This window comes from Scardinius erythrophthalmus (genome assembly GCF_964197995.2).
Source record: "Scardinius erythrophthalmus genome assembly, chromosome: 21".
NCBI classification, from domain to species: Eukaryota; Metazoa; Chordata; class Actinopteri; order Cypriniformes; family Leuciscidae; genus Scardinius; species Scardinius erythrophthalmus.
Window position 1 is genome coordinate 20,130,062 of NC_138241.1, and position 20,559 is coordinate 20,150,620.

The window sequence follows — 20,559 nt, forward strand, 5'->3', positions numbered from 1 at the left end:
TTCTCATTCAAAAAAAAAAAAACTGTTTGGTTGTGTGGTTTGGCTTTACCATTGATTTGTGATAACAAATAGGATTTCCTTGGAATATTAAAAAAAGTTCATAAGGCAAAGTTTGGTTCTCATTGACTTGCATAGTCCTCAGGGGGGTTTTTAACAATCAGAATGAGCAGAAAAACAGCCGTTTCTACAACTTTATAACACATTTCCACTGCTGGTGAAACACTAGAAAAGGATTGCAGTTCTTTAAAGCATATTGCCAGTGTATTCTGTTTGAACCCATGCCATTAGTCCACATTGTCAGAATCAATGTGAAAATGTCAGGGATTTTTCATTGAGAGATTGACATGCATAGGGATTTCATTATATGAAGAGCCATCTGGGGGATTTTCATGTGCCCATTGACCCCACATCTTTTTGCTATGTAGATCCAATCATGTAGAGAGTCTTGAAGCCACAAACTCAGAAAAAATAGTAACAGTTAATGTACAATGTAATGTACAAGTTAATGTAATGTACTAAGTAATAATTGGTATAGCAAACTGCAACTTACAGCAATGGCAAACATTAAACTTAGACCTATTATAGTCGTATAAAGTATGCAATTATGAGTATGAGGTCATACAAAACAATTGGAAAAGTTACTAAATCCAAATGGATTAAATTAAAACCTTACAAAGCATTAAAAGCATGCCAAAGCAGACATGTGATGAACCATTATGGCAGATCATGTCATTCTTGACAGAAAAAATAAACAATATTCCTTGAGAAAATGCAAACTTGCAAAAGTACCCAGCAGAAAGTTTTTATCTGTCCGATCACAATAACACATGCTGTTATGTATCTTAAATACTTGTTTGATTACGCAGTTCCACCCCTTATTGAGGAATCAATTTTATTATTTTTGGCTTCAACATCAAAAAGACACATGCATCTTTAAAAGCAGCCCATCATATTAAAGTGCTTGATTGCGAAATCTAGTTGGCTTTTGTCTGTGCGTAATGAATACGTGGTGAATCTGGATGGTAACCAGTCTGTCAGTTAAAATGCTGAATGCACAGTAGAGCATGAATGAGACCAAAAAGTAAATGACGTAAAATGTGTTCCAGTAGCTTGTCTCTGCTTATTAGTTATACAATAGACTCAGGTCATGTTAATCTGAGGGATCCGGGTAGTGTTTTGTTGAAAACTCTTCATACGTAACCATTTTATTTTCACAACAGTACAACTCCCTTTCTGTGAAAAGACAGCTTAATTGTAAAAGATTAGAGATTAGACTTGTTCAGATCTACCAAGATAGTACTATACCAAATATACCAGTGAGGTAAGAGTGTATACAGCGGTTTAATTTGTTTAATTGGTTTAGATTTGGCTTGGTTATTTATTATTTACTTTGGATTGTTAGCATGATCAAGTTGCATGATCAATGTTGGTAGGTGTTGTAATTATAGTAAATACAGCAAGGTTTTTAAACTCTATTTCTAGAAAATGAAGAATGGGCATCAGGTGTGTTTTTGCTTTTTTAACATTTTTTTTATTTATTTTATTTATGAAGGCACTGTGAACTTTATCGTGACATATTATATTGTTATATTACAATGTTATTATATTTTTTTAGCAGGGAATTAGCTTATTTTGTTGTTAATAAAAAAGCCTGACTAAATACTTATATTGTGGTATTCTGTCATGTTTCTCACTGACAAGCCCCCAACTAATTTTTTTGAGCACAAAAAGTATTCTCATGGCTTCATAACATTAAGGTTGAACTACTGTAGTCACATGGACTATTTTAACTATGTCTTTACCACCTTTCTGGGCCTTGAAAGTTGCAATGACGTTGCTGCCAATGGAGGGACAGAAAGCTCTCAGATTTCATCAAAAATATCTTGAATGAATGAATAAACATTTGTGTTCCGAAGATGAACGAAGGTCTTAGGGGTTTGGAACGACATGAGAGTGAGTAATTACTGACAGATTTTTGGGTGAACTATCCCGTTAAAGAAAATCCCGAGCTTCCCACTCATATTTACGACTTTGTGGTGGCATCCATGTGCATTCAACTCATAAACAAGATCTTTTTGACATGACTTGAACGCACCATTATACCATCTAGTCGCAAAAGTATCTTTCTCTATTGAACACTATTTAAAAGTGTATCTGTGTAGTAATGAGATATATTTTGCAAGTAAAACAAATTGAAAATGTTTCTTTAAGTTGTAGTTGATGTATCATATTTTTTAAGTTTAGTTTAGTTATAAATCAGCTTGGAAAATGTAGCCCTATATTGATTAGATCTTTTTACTCTTCGTCCAATACATCTCACTTTACTTCTTTTTCTCTTATAATCTCTTACATATGTACAGCAAGACTATGTACAGCATCCTATTACCATTTCTTCCCAGAATAGCTCACTTCAATAAACTACAAATTATCACCGGCCCTGCACTCTCTCTTTTCCAACTGTCTCAGGCATTTCCCAGCCGTGTTAGTGCTTTTTATTAGTGTAAAGGTCCTTTTGCTGATTTAACCACTTTTGTTGGTTTTGTTGATCCAGAGGAATTTCATAAGGATCAGCTCAAACTTATTCTTTCACAACTGAAACCTGTATAGATGAACTGATCAACAGCCATATACATGATTACATAAGTATGTTTGTGCCAGTACAGCTCTGACCCAACTTGGCTTCTCATGTCTTTGGATTAATATCACTCCAAAATAAAGAAACTCAAAACCATTTGGTCATTCCAGTTCGAAAAACACTCACATCACTTCAGCTGCAGCCCTATTATAAAGACTGAAAAATGTAAAAGTGAACCTAATGAAATTGCATATAATGAGCTCTATTATGAAACTAATGTTCCAGTCTATCATGTTCCTATGTTCTACATCTGTCATCTTAATTTCATTTCATCTGCAGTAATCACCATTCATTTTGAATGGGCTGAACATCACATTCTGTGTTGTGTTGTCCACACTTTCACAGCTTCAAGGCTTCGCTTTCAAAACCTGAGGGAATCCAAAAATTTGAGTTTGGCTGGTCATGCATAAGTTTATGTTTAACTTGGAGAAGACAGATAATATCGTCTGGTCTTTGTGTTTATTGTGCTGTCCCATTGTCTGCAGCACAGATTTAGAAAAGCTTGGTTATGAAATAATGCAAACATTTGTAAGGACAATAAGCATTCAGGCCATTGCCATGTTGGGCCATTGACTATTAAAAATACATAGGTTAATGTTCATTTTTACATATACTAATACATTTTTACATTTCAAATGGAATAAATTAACATTAGATAATTTATTATTAACAAACATGAATTAACCCTGAACAATACATTAACATTAATCCACGCTACGTTCAAATGTTTGGGTTCAGTAAGATTTTCTTTTTTTGAAAACAATTCATGTTTTTATTTAGAAAGGTTACATTAAATTTATCAGAATTGAAAGTAAAGGCTTTTATGCGGTCACCAAAAAATTATATTTTAGGCAAATGCTGTTCTTTGGAACTTTTATACTCCTCTAAGAATGCATAAAAAATGTATCATGGTTTCCACAAAAATATTAAGCAGCACAACTGTTTTTAGCATTTGATAAATGTTTTTTGAGCAGCAAATCAGCATATAAGAATGATTTTGGAAGGATCATGTGACACTGAAGACCATAAACAAATTCAGCTTTGCTTCTATTGTTCATTGTTAGTTTGTGTTACCTAATAAATTAACTAATGTTAACAAATTGAACCTTATTGTAAAGTCTTCACATGGTAATTTCGTGACCAGGCATAATACAGTCCAAAAGGCAAACATGACTTTGGAATAGAATCTTTGCCTGTTTCTGATTCTAATTATTTAAACCTTCATTGGATGATGTTTCAAAAATCACATAAGACCACCAGTACTTAGTCTAGACAGCAGTGGTTTAGTCACCTATAGGGCCTCACCATCCTCACTTTTCATCCTCTTGAGATTTTGAGTCATGATATCCCATAGCACAAGAATATATTCTACTATTACCGCTGGTTATGAAGTACAGTGGAATGAATGAATAGAGAGTTATTTCAATGTGGCTTCAGAATTTTTTTTTAGGTGTGTAGGGAAGCAAAAACAGGACCCCTCACCCCTTGTTAGGCCCCTCAGTAATCATTTTCTATTGGTCGCTTCACCACATGAAATAGAGTGTATTGTCTTGTGAATATCTGTGATCAAAAAGGACACCAGCCATCTGAAAGAGGGATTTCACATGGTTGGAGGATGGGGAGCCTCCATCAGAGCCTGAGTCACTCCAAAAGAATCTGTCTGTGCATTGCTTTGTCTGAAGTTCAGACCTCTCGCCAACCTCTGTTCACCCTTGTTGAAGCCTACAAGTGTATAATCCCTCGGACTCTTAGCTATACTATGGAAATGTGTGGCATTAAATATAATAACCTCCATTAACACATGAAAGATATAGCTAAATCAACCATTGGGGGCTGTTTTATCATATTTTGAAGGGACTGCAGATGTTTTGTACAAGAACACTGTTCAGTCATTGTTCTTCCCTCGAGAAATTCTGAAGAATTGTTTCCTTCTAGAATTGATTTATGTCTCTAGGTTCTATCCAGTGTGAGCACAATTAAAGGCATTAAATGGGATTTCAGCTATGTACAATCAGGAAAAGTTTCAAATGGAGCCATTCCGGAATCATTATTGCCCTTTTTCAGAGAAGCGTTTGCATGCTGTATCATAAAGGGTCATCAGATACTGAAACAATAAGTGCTCGCCAATGCGCAGCGATTCCCTGGTGGATTGTGACTTAGTGGTTGTCACACAACCTTGTGTAAGTATTTGAGCACATGCTTGCAATAAGGCAATGATATGGAGTAAGTTAAATGGCCATAGGCCACATTGTACAACTTCAGAGAGATTGTGATGAGAAAGTGCAGTAGCCCTTGCTGTTTGTCCTCTAGGGAGCGAATTAGAAGGGTTTTCAAGCAATTTGAAAGATTAGACAAAATGTAACACAGGGGTTGATGCAGAAACCATATGAGAATTAACTGCTGTGAACTATCACTGATTTGAACAAGGGCAATGTAGGAATAATTTTTACCATGCTCATTTTTTATAATAATTCCAGCGCATGCTCAAAAAAACGTTCTAATTTCTTTCAGGAATGATACTGACAAAACATATTATCGGTTATATTACATGTTACTGTAGAACCTTTACTGTTTGTTTTGTGAGATCATAAAGTTACAGAAACTGGAAATTAGCAGAGCTAAAAGCTTGATGGTGATGACTATGTAAAACAGACACACTTCTTTGTTTCTTTGAACTTGTATAACGTATTTCCTTCCTCTAAATAGAGTACAAATGTTTAGATGGCGGTAAAAGCTTTTTAATGAATATTTCAGACATGATGCATGTTAGTATTTGTGCCGTCGCCTTTTCTCTAGAAATGTAACGAAATAGATCATAAAATATTGACTTATTATACATTTATGCTTCATTATGTACATTTGATACTTTCCCTTTTTCAGTTTAAAAAATATTTTTGACAGCTTTTTGTTATTGTTTCACAGAACTTGTTTTGTACATTCAAATGTTAATTTATGTTCAGAGTGACTGATTATGTTGTGCTCTCTTGGGAGTTAATCAGTGTTTTTGCCCATCCTAAATGTGCCAATCTTTTGGACTGCTGTATTAAACAAGTATTAGTGTAGCAGCAGTTTTAAATATGTAAACTGAGATTTTATTTATTTTTACGTATATCAGTGACAAGAATAATTTGCCACTTTTTTTGCTTTAGATGGCACAATTCAAGCATCAAAAGATTTCACTGAAAAGGAAAGTTAAATGGTTATACTGCAAACAATGATACAAACAAAATATTGACACTGAAGAATATATATATATATATATATATATATATATATATATATATATATATATATATATATATATATATATATATATATATATATATATATATATATATATATATATATATTTATTATTATTATTATTTTTTTTTTTTTTTTTTTTTTACTTTTTCTTTACAATATTTGTATCACCATTTTAAGTACATTCTTTATCCCCTGCGGTGTAGTTAAACTGACACTCATAATTCACTTCATCTTATCTGTCTTCACAGCAACACACAAACCACTGATCTGGTTGATGATATCTTTTTAGCTTCCTCTTTGAATACTGTAACTCATTCCATAGTTGATGATAGGCTGTAAAATAAGGCATCCTCAAACAGATTTACAGAATAACTTTAGACTGTAGATCTGACATAAATATGTCAAAGTTCACCACACAATGACATTTTGATCAATTATCTTAAATAATTCACTTTCACTATACATTGGTTTTCAAGTTTTAGGAATTAATGAACACGTAATGACTTTCCAGTTGGTTTAATAATTCCTGGCTTCTGTGAAGGATTTCTATGCATTTTTGCGTGTGATTTCATCAAGAAGTCTGAGAAAGCATTTAACTGTAAGGTCGCATTTACATTACATGGATCAAGTGACCCAGTTTGTGTAACGAACACTGAAAAAGTGGTATGATTAATAACTTATGACAACATTGCTTTAACTCATCAAAATAAGTTAGATAGTTTTTTTTTAAGTTATACAAGATTCAACACTTTTTTTAAAGTCAGTTTAAAGTAATTTACCGGTAAGTTCAAATGACTTAAACATCCAAGTTTATTGTACTTAAAAAAAAAAAAAAAAGTAAAAAAAAAATGAGTGAACATGTAAACAGGAAAAAAGCTCACAGATTCCAATACTCTCCAAGCCTCATTCATATTTGGAAATAAATCTGATATGAATCTGCCATGTAAGTGGACAGATTGTATATTCCCCTGACAATGCGAGTCGTATTTCATTGAAGCGACAGTGTCAATTCTGCCGAATGACATGAACTCAGATGGTCACCAACCATGACCACATGACTTTTTTCAATGGCACAATGGAGGACGAAGGCTCAACTCAATGTTTTGCTGACCTTTAAAGATGGTGGGCAAAGCAAAGTCTTAAAGTATTATCATTTCGTCTGTGTCCATTGCAAATCTCGTCCATTGCAAATCTCGTTTTTACTTCCTTTTCAGCCTAAGCTTTTCTGGGTTAGTACGTCTACCTTTTGTTGTTTTGCCAAGTGTATAGTGTAAAATGCAGATATCACATACGAGTCACATTTAAAAGATGTAAGCTGATTGTCAACAAATGGAACTGGGCTTCAGGATCTGCAGTTTAAATGCGGCCTTTAAGTGTCCTAATTTTTATGCTCGTTCAAAGTAGCTTGGTCTATTATTCTTACTCGGAGTTGCTCGGGCAAACTTGAGTTTCTGTATTCAATGTAAATTTTTTCCTTTAATTCAACCTCTGCTGAATCTATCAGCTAATCTCTGGAGACTTCTTACAACTAGTATGACCTTTTAGAAGCATCAAATTAGCCTTTAAGTGGCTGCTTGTGGCTTTTGTGAGATTGGTGTCAGAAGTTGCATTGAACTAAAACTTCTAATTGTCCACTTAATTCTGAAACTTTTAGTTCCTATAAGGATAACACATTTTTTTTTTAAATGTTTTTCATGCTGAATTATGTTAAATGTCTTTCACTTGCATGAACAATTTACCTCTCTTATCATTTTTGGTAATTTATCATTCTACAGTTTTCATATCACATTTCACATATATTGTTTAGTTTTGCATTTTAAAATGATTGTATGTGGTAAATAATCTTAATTTGATTCATAATTTGCTCATAGTATCTGTTTTGTAGGTATTAGAAATATTAAACAAATCTGACCTTATATGAGCTATACAAATGACATAATGTATGTGGTATAAGATGTGGTATAAGATGTATGTACTTTTATAGCATGCTATTAGGATCATCAGCTCAATTTCTGTTTTGAATCAGTATCTTTAATTTAAATTTGATTTAATCTCTTTCACACCTTATCAGAGCATACGTGTTTCATAACAGCTCTGTACCAGATTTTATGACTGGCTATATTATTAATTTATTTTGCCCTTATTGCGAATATTGATTTTGACAGCTATATGAAGCTGTAATATGATTGAATTTTCCCTGCTGTGCAAGAGATTATTTCTTCTGAGAGTAAGGATTTTATTGGGTTTCTTTTTCCATTTTTAAGGGAAATTGAAAATGACAGCTTATAAAATGTACAAGGCAAATATTTTATTTTACACTAATACTCATTGGATGTTTGGACAAGTGAAAAAAGTCGTTCAGGGTCTCATGTAAATCTAAAAAGTGCTCCCAGGATTATTTATAAGAGCTGTGAGAAATCAAGGTGTGATTTTTGAGTCTGCCTGCAATCCTTGACCCCCATTTGAAATCTTAATTTCCCTTTTCCTCATTTAACATCTAGATTCTAATGGTTGGAGACATATAGGTGGCAGGTTACCCCTTTTCTCTTGGTGTGAACCAAATCACAGGTGACAATACTGATGTTCATACGCATCCATTAGTAAAACGTCATACAGAATTCTTCATAATGATTTATTTCAAAATAAACACTTTAGGGACTAAATCAAACCAATGTACAGACACACAAAAGAAAGAACAACAGATGTGCTTTACGCTGTCATAAGCTGCCATATACATAGAAGTAATCTTCACATTAAGTGGGGAAAAGGAATGGAAGGACAGTATATGCTACAGTTAACTACACAGTGTTGAAAATAGTGACAATTTGATGGAATGTACTGTATATGAAAAAGCTTCCCTTACTTTTTTCATGAAATCACAGTTATTTTTAATTTAATGGCATCACTACATTGGGACATGTTTTTTAGAAGATTTTTTTTTTTACCACATTCTGAAATATATTTTTTCAAAGAAGTACATGATATTTTTGCAAGATATCTTTTCCCCCCATGTTAATAGGAATGCAGCTGTCTAGCGGGGGCTCTAACCCTTTACCCAGTACACAGAATACAGTGGAAGCACAGAGTAGGCATTATGTTTCCTTATAGATTTTGTGCCCCAGGGTTGTGTTTGTAAATGAGGCCTGGTGCTTTTAACAGCTCAACATTATGAAATTGGCAGTAGTAACAGACAAATTCCGTATACTAATTTTCTTTGGAGAGGTACAAGGCATTGACATACTTTGTGTGGTGTTCACGTTATGCGTATTCCTAGACCAAACAGTTGTCCAAGGGAAACAGGAGCTTTAGGTGTTCAAAATTAGGGATGCACGATATATCGACCACCATATCTGTATCAGCCGTTATATGGTTTTTTTCAATGTTAGCGTTATCGAAAATAAGGTTAAGTGCAGCGCCAGTCTGTCATATAGGCAACATAAAATTATAATGAGAACATTATAATTGTGTGCTTGGGTCATGGCTTTTAATGGTAAGACTTTTGTTTTTTCAATCAGGATCTAAAAAATTAAAAAAAATGTGAATTTAGATTTATCGGCCAATATATCGGTTATCGGCTTTCAAATACAAAGGGTTATCGGTAATCGGTATCGGCCAATCTGTTTCCTAAACGTAGATGTGAAATAATCCACAAAATATTTAAAAACAAACCCACTCAAAATAATAAAATCTGATGCCGAAGATACAAATTTTTAATAAATTTGGCAATACAGTCATAACTATGTTTAAACACAGAAAACTTTAGGCTCTAGAACTATTCATTATGTAGTGGACATCATCCAGAATCAGATTTTTTCCCCCCATAAATGTCACAAGGGATTATAAAGTGCATTGTTATAGGTAGTAATTACGTCAATTAGTTCTGTCTCAAGGTCTACCTCAGATGTTCCACTACTTTTTTTAAAGGTTATCATGCCTACAATTTTTCTCTACTTCCAGAACTTGGTTGTAAATTCTCCAACCTCTTTTTTCTTTGATAATTGATGATGTGTTTTGAAGCACAACTGTCTCTAATGTCATAATTCTGCTGAGCGTGAAGCAACATTTAGCATGTTGTGATGCTGAGTCTCTTACGCACACTCAGATCGGTCAATTAACAAAATGTATGGTTTTGTACCAACTCTCTATTGGCCCACAAATGCCTTCCAGTAAAGCTAATTACATTCCCCAAAGTCATTCAAAAACTGTCTTGGTTCATGCAAGGTCTAAATAGTTAATATTTGTTTGGCAAAGTAACCCTTTCCAAGAATAAAACAAGTGAATCTTTTCCATATATGCCATATAACGTTTACAAGCAGTTTATGCTGTTACAGATATCTAAATTATGAACTAGTAAATACATAACAAAAATCAAGGTAAAAATCAATGCCCTTCTTTTTGTGTCAAAGAACTTGCATGCATATGAATTTTCAGAACTTCATTCCTGCTAATGTGCAGTGATATATTCTTTTGTATCTAAGATTAAAATTATATATTCAGAGTTTTGAATGTTTGCTCCAAAATACCTCATTATCTCAATGCTGTTCTGCCTAACCCAACATAACACAACAAACAAAGGAGCAAACACGACTCCAAAAATATCTCTTTACTGTTTTTAAGACGATATAAAAAAAAACATTGTATATACATATCATACGTAAAAAAAAAAACACAGTCATACATATATAATTGCACTTGGCGCTAACAGAGGAGACTACATGGGTGGTGATGATGGACTGGTGGTCTTTTGCTGAGTCATTTACTGGGGATGCATATTTGGCAGGTTAAGTGCTGGGTCAGCAAGCATGCCAGAGGTCTACAAGGTACATATCTGTGACGGTGGGCTGTCAGATTCCCGGGTCATCTGGCAGACTTCTTAGTTTGACTGTTGTTGGGCCTTTTTCATTCTGAAATGAAGAGACGCAAAATGTTAAAATGTGACAAGTCACACATCATCACTGAACTTGTTTGATTACATTTATTTGAACTAACTCGTGAATAGTAGCAGGACATTTTTAAATAGCCTTTATCTCCACAGTGATTAAAACAATAAACCTAAATTATGCTTCTGGCAAGAATGTAACAGACATGTCTGCACTTTTTATAGGCAGTTTCTATTAGTAACTGCATGCAGTTAGTTTTACTTGGGCTGAAGCTGCCACTATTGAAAATCCTCTAATTTCAAGCTGAAGTGATTTTTTTTAACTACTGTAAAAAGTGATTGTTTGACTTAACTTAAAAAAGTGAGGAAACCTGTTGCCTTAAAATTCAGTTAATAAACTTAATGTAATTGAAAAATGTAAGTTATTTGGAATCGTTGAGTTTGGCCTAAAGAAGGCTTCCAGTATTTAATCTCAAAATATTAGGTTTGATAGGTGTTAAAGTATCTTAACTTTTTTTAAATTACTTTTTTAAAGTAAGTCACATGAGCAGAATGTCTGAGTTGTTTTGTAGCTCATTGACAAGAGGTGTTGCAGATGGCAGAAACCTCCCTCACTACCTGCAGATGTACAACTTCCTTTTTCACTTATTGGGCTGCACTAAAGACCGCACAGTATGTGCTCATTAGCGTCCAGAGACCATTCATGGGTGTTCAGCCTCAAGGAGCCATCGTTCATCTCTTACTACGAATGTTTTGTTGTGCAGACCGGACAGTTCACACTTTTCTACCCCTTTAGACAATGCTTTTTGTTTAAGAGGTAGAAACACACCAATGAAGGCAGCGCCTATGGTTTGCCATACATCCATAATCTTTATATTCACCCACCCCCTCTCAAATTCAATCTTCCAGCTAGCAGTGAAATGAAAGACGATGGCAACCAGTCCCATGATCTAATACATCAAGCTCATGATCAGATGTGGGAAATGTCTTTCTTCTCATGAATTCAGAACAACAAAAGCTTGTTTTACTTTGTTTGGACATTCACGATAACAATCAGCGGAGGAACTATTAAGGCAAGGCCGCAAAAGCCTGAACATGTTTTTCATTAGCTCGGCAGTAGCTGCTAATCTTGCACATCAACTTTAGAGAAATATTTCAGAGCACTATAACCGGACAAAAACATTCAAAAGAAATCTGAGAAACAAACCCGGGAATGGCTTTTGTGAGCATTTAGAGATGTGTGAGATACAAAAAAGTCCAGTATTTTAAAGTGCGGGTGACTTTTTGTCAACAGAGACTACTACATAAACTATTACACTGAGGCTTTGATGTTTGATGCGATAAATAATTTTGTCTAATTTCAATTTTAAAGTCTAATTTGGTTAATTGGAATTGACTCTGCAAGGCTATTTATATTGCATTTGTGAACAATGCTATAAAACAAATTAAACATTGTGGCCCTGTATTTCCTTTTTCTCCCATTTCTCAGCTCCTGTTTGTCAAGAAGGTTTCCTTACTTGTTCAGGGCGTTCTTCAGGTACTGTTGCAGCCACTTGGTCTCTGGGTTAATGCACACTTCCTTGTTGCTCTTCAGTTTGGCACTGCAGGTGAAAAGTGTAAGTTTTCATTACATCTTGTTCGAATCACGGTGCTGAAATTTGAACTTTTTAGACATTCAAATTGCAGTATAAGAAAGCAATCATTGCTAAGTATAAAGCTCCAAGAGCCCATTGTGAGCAGATTTTGAATGCAATACAATAGAAACCCCATAGTCAGCATCAGCCATACAATAGCAGAACAGTTGTGCATTCAAGCTCAGCCAAGCAGTTGGTTCTCAGTCACTCCTCTCTCTAGTAAGTGATATTACACTGCACTCTCTCATCACCCTAGGTATTCTTTTTCTGCATCTGCATTCCCTATTTCCCTACAGGTCTTAACAGATTGTCAGATTGTTATCACAATCTTCCTTGTTGCTCTCAGCAAAAAGATTAGATTATAGGTGTCTTGTCAGCACAGGTGAACCATTTGTTTTCAATTGTCTACAACTGACACAAACAAATCATTAAACTCTTTCCAAAGTAATGTAAAAATGAATCAAGTTAAAATACCATTTTTTGAATTTTAACAACAAAAAATGTTGGTAACACTTTACCATAAGATTTCATTAGTTAACTACATTAGTTAACATGAAATAATAATGAACTGCACTTCTACATCATTTATTAATCCTTGTTAATGTTAATTTCAACATTTACTAATACATTATTAAAATCGAAAGTTGAATTTGTTTAACATTAATGCACTGTGATCTAACATGAACAAACAATTAACAGCTGTTAATTGAGATTAACTAATACATTAACTAATGTTAACAAATGAGACCTTATTGTAAAGTGTTAACAGTATAATATTGTATTTGTATTAATAATAGATACTAATTTATTACATAAATAATTGAAACTTTTTAGAAAATCGATATGGATTAATGTAGTAATAATAATAATAATAATAGTAATAATAATTATTATTAGCATCTTGTTTTAATTCAAATGTTTACAAAAAAAATGTTTTATACATTTTTGTCTGCTTTGGATGCGTGTGTTGTTGCTATAAATGCTTACTATGAAAAGTTCTTTAAACCCAGGGTTTCTGGCATACATTATAGTTCATGTGATGATTTGGATGTGATATATATATATATACACACACACACACACACACACACACACAAACGGTCTGCTGAACTTCGCAACTGTGAGTTGTTCTCATAATCCTGTGAGTAACACATTCCTAAAGGAGCCACAATGAATGGCACTACATAATATAAAGTACAAAAAAAGTGTGCACATCCCAAACCTTCATTGGGTTCAGGTGCAGGACAAAAATATTTATTAATAAACAGTGCAATGTTTCGACCGTCAGGTCTTCACCGGGCACCAGTTTATTAATAAATGTTTTTGGAGCTGTAAACTCAGTGTGTGCGGATATAACTCTTCTTACTACATAATGTAAATACTTGAACAGTTGATGAGGATGAGAACATTCTTCTGAGACAAGATTAGCTTTAAAGTATGTGTCCACTATCATCATATCGGTATCATTAAAGTAATCAGTTCTTATCTTCAATTCACAGATCCCCTCTAATTTGGTTAGCTCACTCTTTTGAAGTAGCTGCAGTTTATCAGGGCCTGGCATTTGTTGGTGTATCTCGATCTAGTCAGCAGGAGTTGGAGAGGGTCTGGACTGCGAACAGCAGGTAGTAATTACCTCACAGCAAGCCAAGGCCAACAGCAAACACTGGTAGATAGTGTTACCAGCATCACTCATCAATGCAGATTTGAAGTATCAAGGGCTCTTGAGCTTTGGGATTCAGGTTCTGATCTGCTCTCCAGGGCTTTGCCAATGGCTTTTGTGGCAATCGTTTGTCGGCTTGTGATTTTTGAGTCTAGCCAGCTGTTTTTATCTCGCTGACCCTTTGACACGGTTTAAGTCTTTGTTTACGCCTTGGTGAGCGTTTATGGTATGGAAAATAAGTGACATTTGTAATGGAGTTTGACATGCCACTGCCATTAATCTTTGTTAAAAATCCAAATAAAGCAGCTATTTTGAACACTTCACTCAACAGAGGTGAAAGCATACAGGGAGGATAGTTCTCATCAGCATGCAAGGGTATGGTGTGTGACTAAGCACGTCATTCAAGCCCTTTACATGTGTGAGAAAGAGCTTGAAGAGGAACTCTTTCGGACCCCTATGATGCTGTTTTCCTGTACAAAATACAAATGCATCCATGCTTAAAGGTCCTACCCCCTCCTATAGCATTTCCCCCTGGATGTGTGCAATTGTGAGAGCCTGTCCAACGATATAATGCCAGACAGGGGAGGCCAATTCCTGGCCCATTCAGCATCCCTTCAGTATTTAGAGATTGATGGGGTGAAGTGATGTGTTTCTGGGTCATGAAGAGCTGCTGAGCGAGTAGGATAGAGAGAGTTTAGAGAAGATACTCACATGACTTGGAAGGGGCAGTTGGGTGTGTGGAGGAACTTGAGCTCGCGAATGCTTCTCTGTGGGACAGTGTTGACTGTGGAACGGCACCAGCATCTCTCTACCAGGCTGATGGGCTTGGCTGGAGAAGAATTAAGAGAAAAAGGGAAGAGAAACTCAATTCAGCTGTTGTTGCGATTCTTGTAATTCGGTGCATGTGAGCGTTGGATGAAATCATGATGAATAATGATGTTTGATGAGAAAGTAGACAAATGTAAATCACTTGTAAATCCTGAGCTCACACCACATGCTCTTTGTAAAAGAAAACATCATTGACTAAAAACGAAACTTTGGTTTAATTTTCTAAATCCATTATGCAATCATGCTCTAGCCTCCAATTCACTATTGCAACACTCTCTAATAACAACCAGCACAATTTTCAGACTGAGGGTGCATGTTCTTCTATTGGCTTTTCTATGAAAACTGAAAGTTATAAACGAGATTAATGTAGCAGTGCATATTTATATAGGCCTATATTACAGGGCTATGATATTGAATGTTATGCACTCTATAAATTATTATGAATGAATATGCCTTTGAAATTCAGTGTATAGGGTATATACAGAGGTAAGTGACATTTTTAGGTGCATTTATAAAGCACTTCAAGTGAATAGATTTGATGATAAATGTTTAGTGCACTCATGGTTTAACCTATATTTTAGTTAATACAAAAAAAGTATTAAAGTGGGCATTGCTAGCTGTATGCATTGTAACGCGCATGCACGCAAATACTTGGACGCTGTTTTAATAGCCTTCACGTTCTTGCACATTAAAGCGAGTGATTTGTATGACAGCGCAGGGATTATTGTTCCATTTGGCTCAGACCTGTTACTCGCTCAAGGAAGCAGAGACTTAACAGCTCGAGCAGCTTTACATTGTAAGTGAAGACGGCACGACGCACGTACACAAATACTTTAACGGACATTGCCCACTCACAAGAGTCCAGAGGTGTAAATTACCTGCGACTTAACGGAGCTCTATCCACTTTAGTCCACTTGTAAAATGCTAATGACATCTCTAGTAATCTATTTTCATTGTGATGTAAACGCGCAAACCATCGTTAGAGCCGCGCACTGGCTCGATTGAAGTAAAGACTGGCGCTATCTCTGCGGTTCTGTTTTATCCTCTAATTTGTGACTAATTAAGAGAAAACAAAGAGGGCGACAAATACACACATTAATCAACGCCGTGCCAGAGCCTCTCTGCTCTCCCGACCGCATGCGCGTCAGTCTATGACTTACAATATTTGGAAAAATCACGTGCGTTTATAAAGTTGAAATATCAAACCAAATAACTTACTTTTTTTTCTTTTCTGATTATGTAAAAAAAAAAAAAAAAAAAAAAAAGATATTAATAATCTGCGCAAGGCATGAAATTAGCCTAAAAACCCCCAAAACGTTTTACATTTAATTCACACTGTAAATGCAAATGCACTGAAATATGCGTCGTTTCTTACACATGTGCACGTTATTAACCTAAAAATATGTTTAAATTTGCAATAGTTGCATCGACTGTTTTTATGAACGGAATTGCATAGTCGCCCAATAGTGTCAAAACGCATCTAAGCTTTATGCACAATGCAAAAATAACGTAAACATTTGCAAAGTATCTATTAAACAATAACTCACCATTTGAAACCGGTGCATGAATGACGACCGCCATCAAAGCGAATACTACGATCACTTTCGGATCCATGTTTGCAGTGTGAAGAAGAGATCCGCACAATGTAGAATCCAGGAGCAACTGTGACAGCAGCAACTGGGTCTCTGAGTTAAATTTGCGCACAGCCTCTAGTCCAGACACCCTCTCCGACCCCCCTACCTTCAAAAGGAGAAAGTGGGTGTTCCCACGATTATTTGTCAGCTTTTGGCACTGTAGATATCCTCTATTCTGGCACCAAATTAAAGTACTTACTTTTTCTATCGAACAGATATTTTTTTTTATTCATGATTTATTTAGTATTTGGAGTTTGGTGATGGATATTGTGAATACAAAAACTCTGGGCCAAGATGTGAACATGCATTTATAAAAACATAGTTCAAAACATGCCAAGTTCTTAGAAATGTAAAAACATTTATAATATTTTCAGGACATTTTGATTTAACAACAAAGTGCTTTCAGTCTAGGTTACAGATTGAGTTAAATTTCTTTTATTTAATATGATTTAAATCAGTATTGCTTTACTGCTTATTTTAAATAACAATAAGCCATTCAAACTAGTTATGCCAAACCTTTCCAAGAATTTGAGCCTTTAATATACCTTTTACCGCTTCTGCACACTGTCTAGACAATTTTGGCCCCACAAAAAAAAAAAAGATCATAAACTAAAAACATTCACCACAGAAGGGTTGAATTTAAGTCATTTGTATGCATTGTATTTCTTAATGTATTTTTAAATAACATCCATGATTAATGACGTCTTAGACCTTTACATTTCTCAAGTCTTTATCTATTTACATTGTGCATTCAGCGTTTCATTACCGTGCATTTCTTTATTTTGCCAAATTCAGCCACAGAAACCACCAAATTATTCACAGAGAAGCCAAAAGTCTGCATCTGTTTGCCTTTAGTCACGGTAAATTCTAAGTTCTATAGACTGAAATAGCCTAATTTACATGAATACAGATGCACTGTTTATCTTCATAATGACGGTTTTGGAAATTAATAAATTGCATCCCTAGTATTAGCAAAGCAATCAAATAGTGATGCAAAACGTAATTAAAATAAATAAATCAGTGTTATTGTTCCATCATACTCTTAAAAGGAAACAGAGAAAGTGAGAAATGGAAAGCAAACAATTAGTTTTATATTGGGCCAGAATTTTCCACCAAGCCTTCCAGTTAAATCAGAGTGGGGTGACGTGGATGGGGAGGGGGTGTATTAGTGTGTATAACAGGACACAGATGTTTTCTCAGTTTCCATGGATATAGCTGTGCCGTGCTAGACTTTTGTCCCGTAACGAAGCTCCAGTGGAGAGGGGAGAGCTCTCGTGTAATAGGACTCAGCTCACCGGGTCAAAAGTGGCCCGTGTGTGCCAGTGCAGTGAGAGGAACAAGTGTTGGCACGCATTTAATCACTCTCAGTCAATTACTTTAATAAGTGATGGGGCAGTTTAGATTTTATGCCAGACTGACTATTTTGTGCCTTTCTGCTTCAATCTTGAGACCTTTTAGCTTTTCGTTTGAGAAAAAAACAACAACATTGGACATTATTTTATATCTTTTAAATGTTTGTCTCTATTATCTTGCTGTCATTCTAAGTTTTCGTCACTGTGTGTTTAAACAAACTTTTTAATGCCTTTAAAGTCTTTGAGTGCTCAGCTTTCCTTTCTTCAAAAGCCCGGAGGTGAATGCAGATGTCATTTTACAAGGTGCCACCGGTGGGAGAGTTCACACCCACCCTGAGATTCTGCAGGCACGCTCCCAGTTGGCCAGTGGATAACAAGAGATGGAAGTAGAAAGTTTTATGGTTTTCACTTCAATTCTAAAGCCTCATCAGATCAGCAGCCCTGTATTTATATTTATCTGCATAACTCAGTATCTAAACTCTTGGGCAACATCTGATGGGAAGATCAAAAGAAAACAAAGCGTGTTGTAATTATCAATTAGCTTACTTTTTTTCTCCTAATCTAATTTTTTTAACAACATATTCAACCTTTTTCCCACCTGTAGGTTATTTGAATGCTTTTATTACATGTAAATCAATCCAAATTGTCTCGTAAACAGTTTGGGCCATAACATCCAGTGTAATCATTAACTAGTCCACTCAAAAATATTGTATTGTCAGCATTTCTAAACATATTCATATTCATATTCATGCAAACACATACATATTTTAAAGAAGCTGTCAGAGAAGTTTAAGGCATTAGTGCATTTAGTTCTATTGTTTATAGACCAGCTGTGTGTTTTTGAATAATAGCAGATGGATTTGCTTTGCGATGGTAATATGCTGGTTTAGTTTGCATAGAAACAGTCTAACTTTTTACGGTGCAGATCTCATGAGGAATGAAGTGATTGTACTGAAGTGGGTCAGCAGAATGAACTGATCCATTGTATCTTTAAGAATTAATTTGTTAAAAAAGATCATCTTAAACTGTTAGAACCTCATTACTCACATAGAGCATTTAAAAGCCTCAGAATAGGAATATTCATTAAGTAATTTTGGATTAAAGCTCATTAACCCTTTCGATTATCATTTGACTGTAATGAGGGAAGTTCCATTTACAAGAGGTGTCAGGTCATCCTCAGATCTTGCCCCGTCCTAGTTGCCCCCCACATGGAGGGTTGGGGCTCTTGCTGTGGAGCACCCCTGAGTTAAGTAAACATGCAGCCAACAGGGGAAACCAGAAGTGTTATCACTGACACGAGAAGAGCCTTCTAGGGTCTAAATCTAGCCCGGCAGACTCCATGCCCCCCATCCGCCTGCAGAGTGATGGAGTCCCACCCAGACATACCAGCCATCAGGGTGACCATATCTATGTCAATATTGTGTTTAACCAAATTTTTGTGTATTGAAACAACTCAATTTAGGTTGCTTAGGTATTTAACGGCTGGGGTATCGTTTTAATCCTGCTTCATAGTAATGTTTTGGCTAAAGGACATTCATTTTTAAATGCTTTTCTTTACACCATGTTGTTTTGCTGTGCAAGTTTGCTGTGCAACCCCCCCCCCCCCCCAAAAAAAAAAAATTCCCTGTATAGAACTCATAATGAAAGTGACACATGAAGGTAACCCATTCTCTGTATATCTGTCCTCTGTATTTAACCTAGCCAAGTTCACACAGATTATAGGAGCAGTGAGTAGCAAACCATGGACATACACACCTGGAACAGTGTGCAGCCATTTTTGGTGTGGCGCCCCGAGAGCGATTGGGGGTTAGGGGCCTTGCTCAAGGGCACCTCAGTCTCTTTTCCTGCCGGTATTGAGAATCAAACTCAGTCTGACTCTCTAACCATTAGGCCACGACTACCCAAAAAAAGCAAACCTCTTAAAGGGGTCATATAATGCCATTTTTGTACAAGCTAATATGATTCTTTAGGGTCTAAATTAAAAGTTTGTAATATACTTTAATTAAAAATTCTCATTAGTATTGTAAGAAAACACTCATTTTACCTGGTCAAAAACAGGTATGGGTATGGGTTCGGGTTCGGTTCTTACAATTGATTGGTTGGGTCCTTACATGCGCTTCGCGAGGCACACTAGCACACACACGCTAGGTCTCTCGCACCCTTTCTCTACATGTTCTTCCCCCGGTAGACGTAGAATCCACAGCTGGATCAATGAGAAGCCCTATGATTACAACGACCATCATTTGAAGTGTCACACTGTTCTGAAATTATCGTACATTATAGGATTTTTTCCATTAATGATCGTACATCGTACAGAGGTCGAAATTATCGTACAAATACGATAATTATCGTACATCTGGCAACACTGATCAACAATGACGCGCGGACTATGATGATTGACAGCTCGCTCATGAGCGAGGGCGGGACTGTGTTAAAACGCTGCTGTCAATCACAAATCCTGGGAGGGGCGTCCGACCATGTGACGTCACTAGGTCGAACAGCTTGATTTTAGAGATTGGAAAACATATAAGGAGATTAAAAAAAAAACACTGGATGGATTTTTATCATTTTATTGATGGTTGTGTACAGGAACTGCCAACACACATTTCAGTACAATCAACTTGTAAAAGTGCATGTACCATTATATGACCCCTTTAAAAGAGTACTGTGATTTTTGAACCCATCATCAAA

General features: G+C 35.6%; 1 protein-coding gene across 1 annotated transcript; it reads right to left on the bottom strand.

Moving 5' to 3' along the window:
- Positions 1-8,494: 8,494 nt before the first annotated feature.
- cxcl12a (chemokine (C-X-C motif) ligand 12a (stromal cell-derived factor 1)) lies at positions 8,495-16,687 on the bottom strand. Its single transcript, XM_081351669.1, has 4 exons — positions 16,430-16,687; positions 14,766-14,883; positions 12,278-12,361; positions 8,495-10,785 (listed from the first exon to the last, which is right to left on the bottom strand). Exons 1-4 carry the CDS (start codon positions 16,494-16,496, stop codon positions 10,755-10,757), a joined length of 300 nt encoding a protein of 99 aa, XP_081207795.1. The 5' UTR covers positions 16,497-16,687; the 3' UTR covers positions 8,495-10,754.
- Between the last annotated feature and the right edge of the window lie 3,872 nt (positions 16,688-20,559).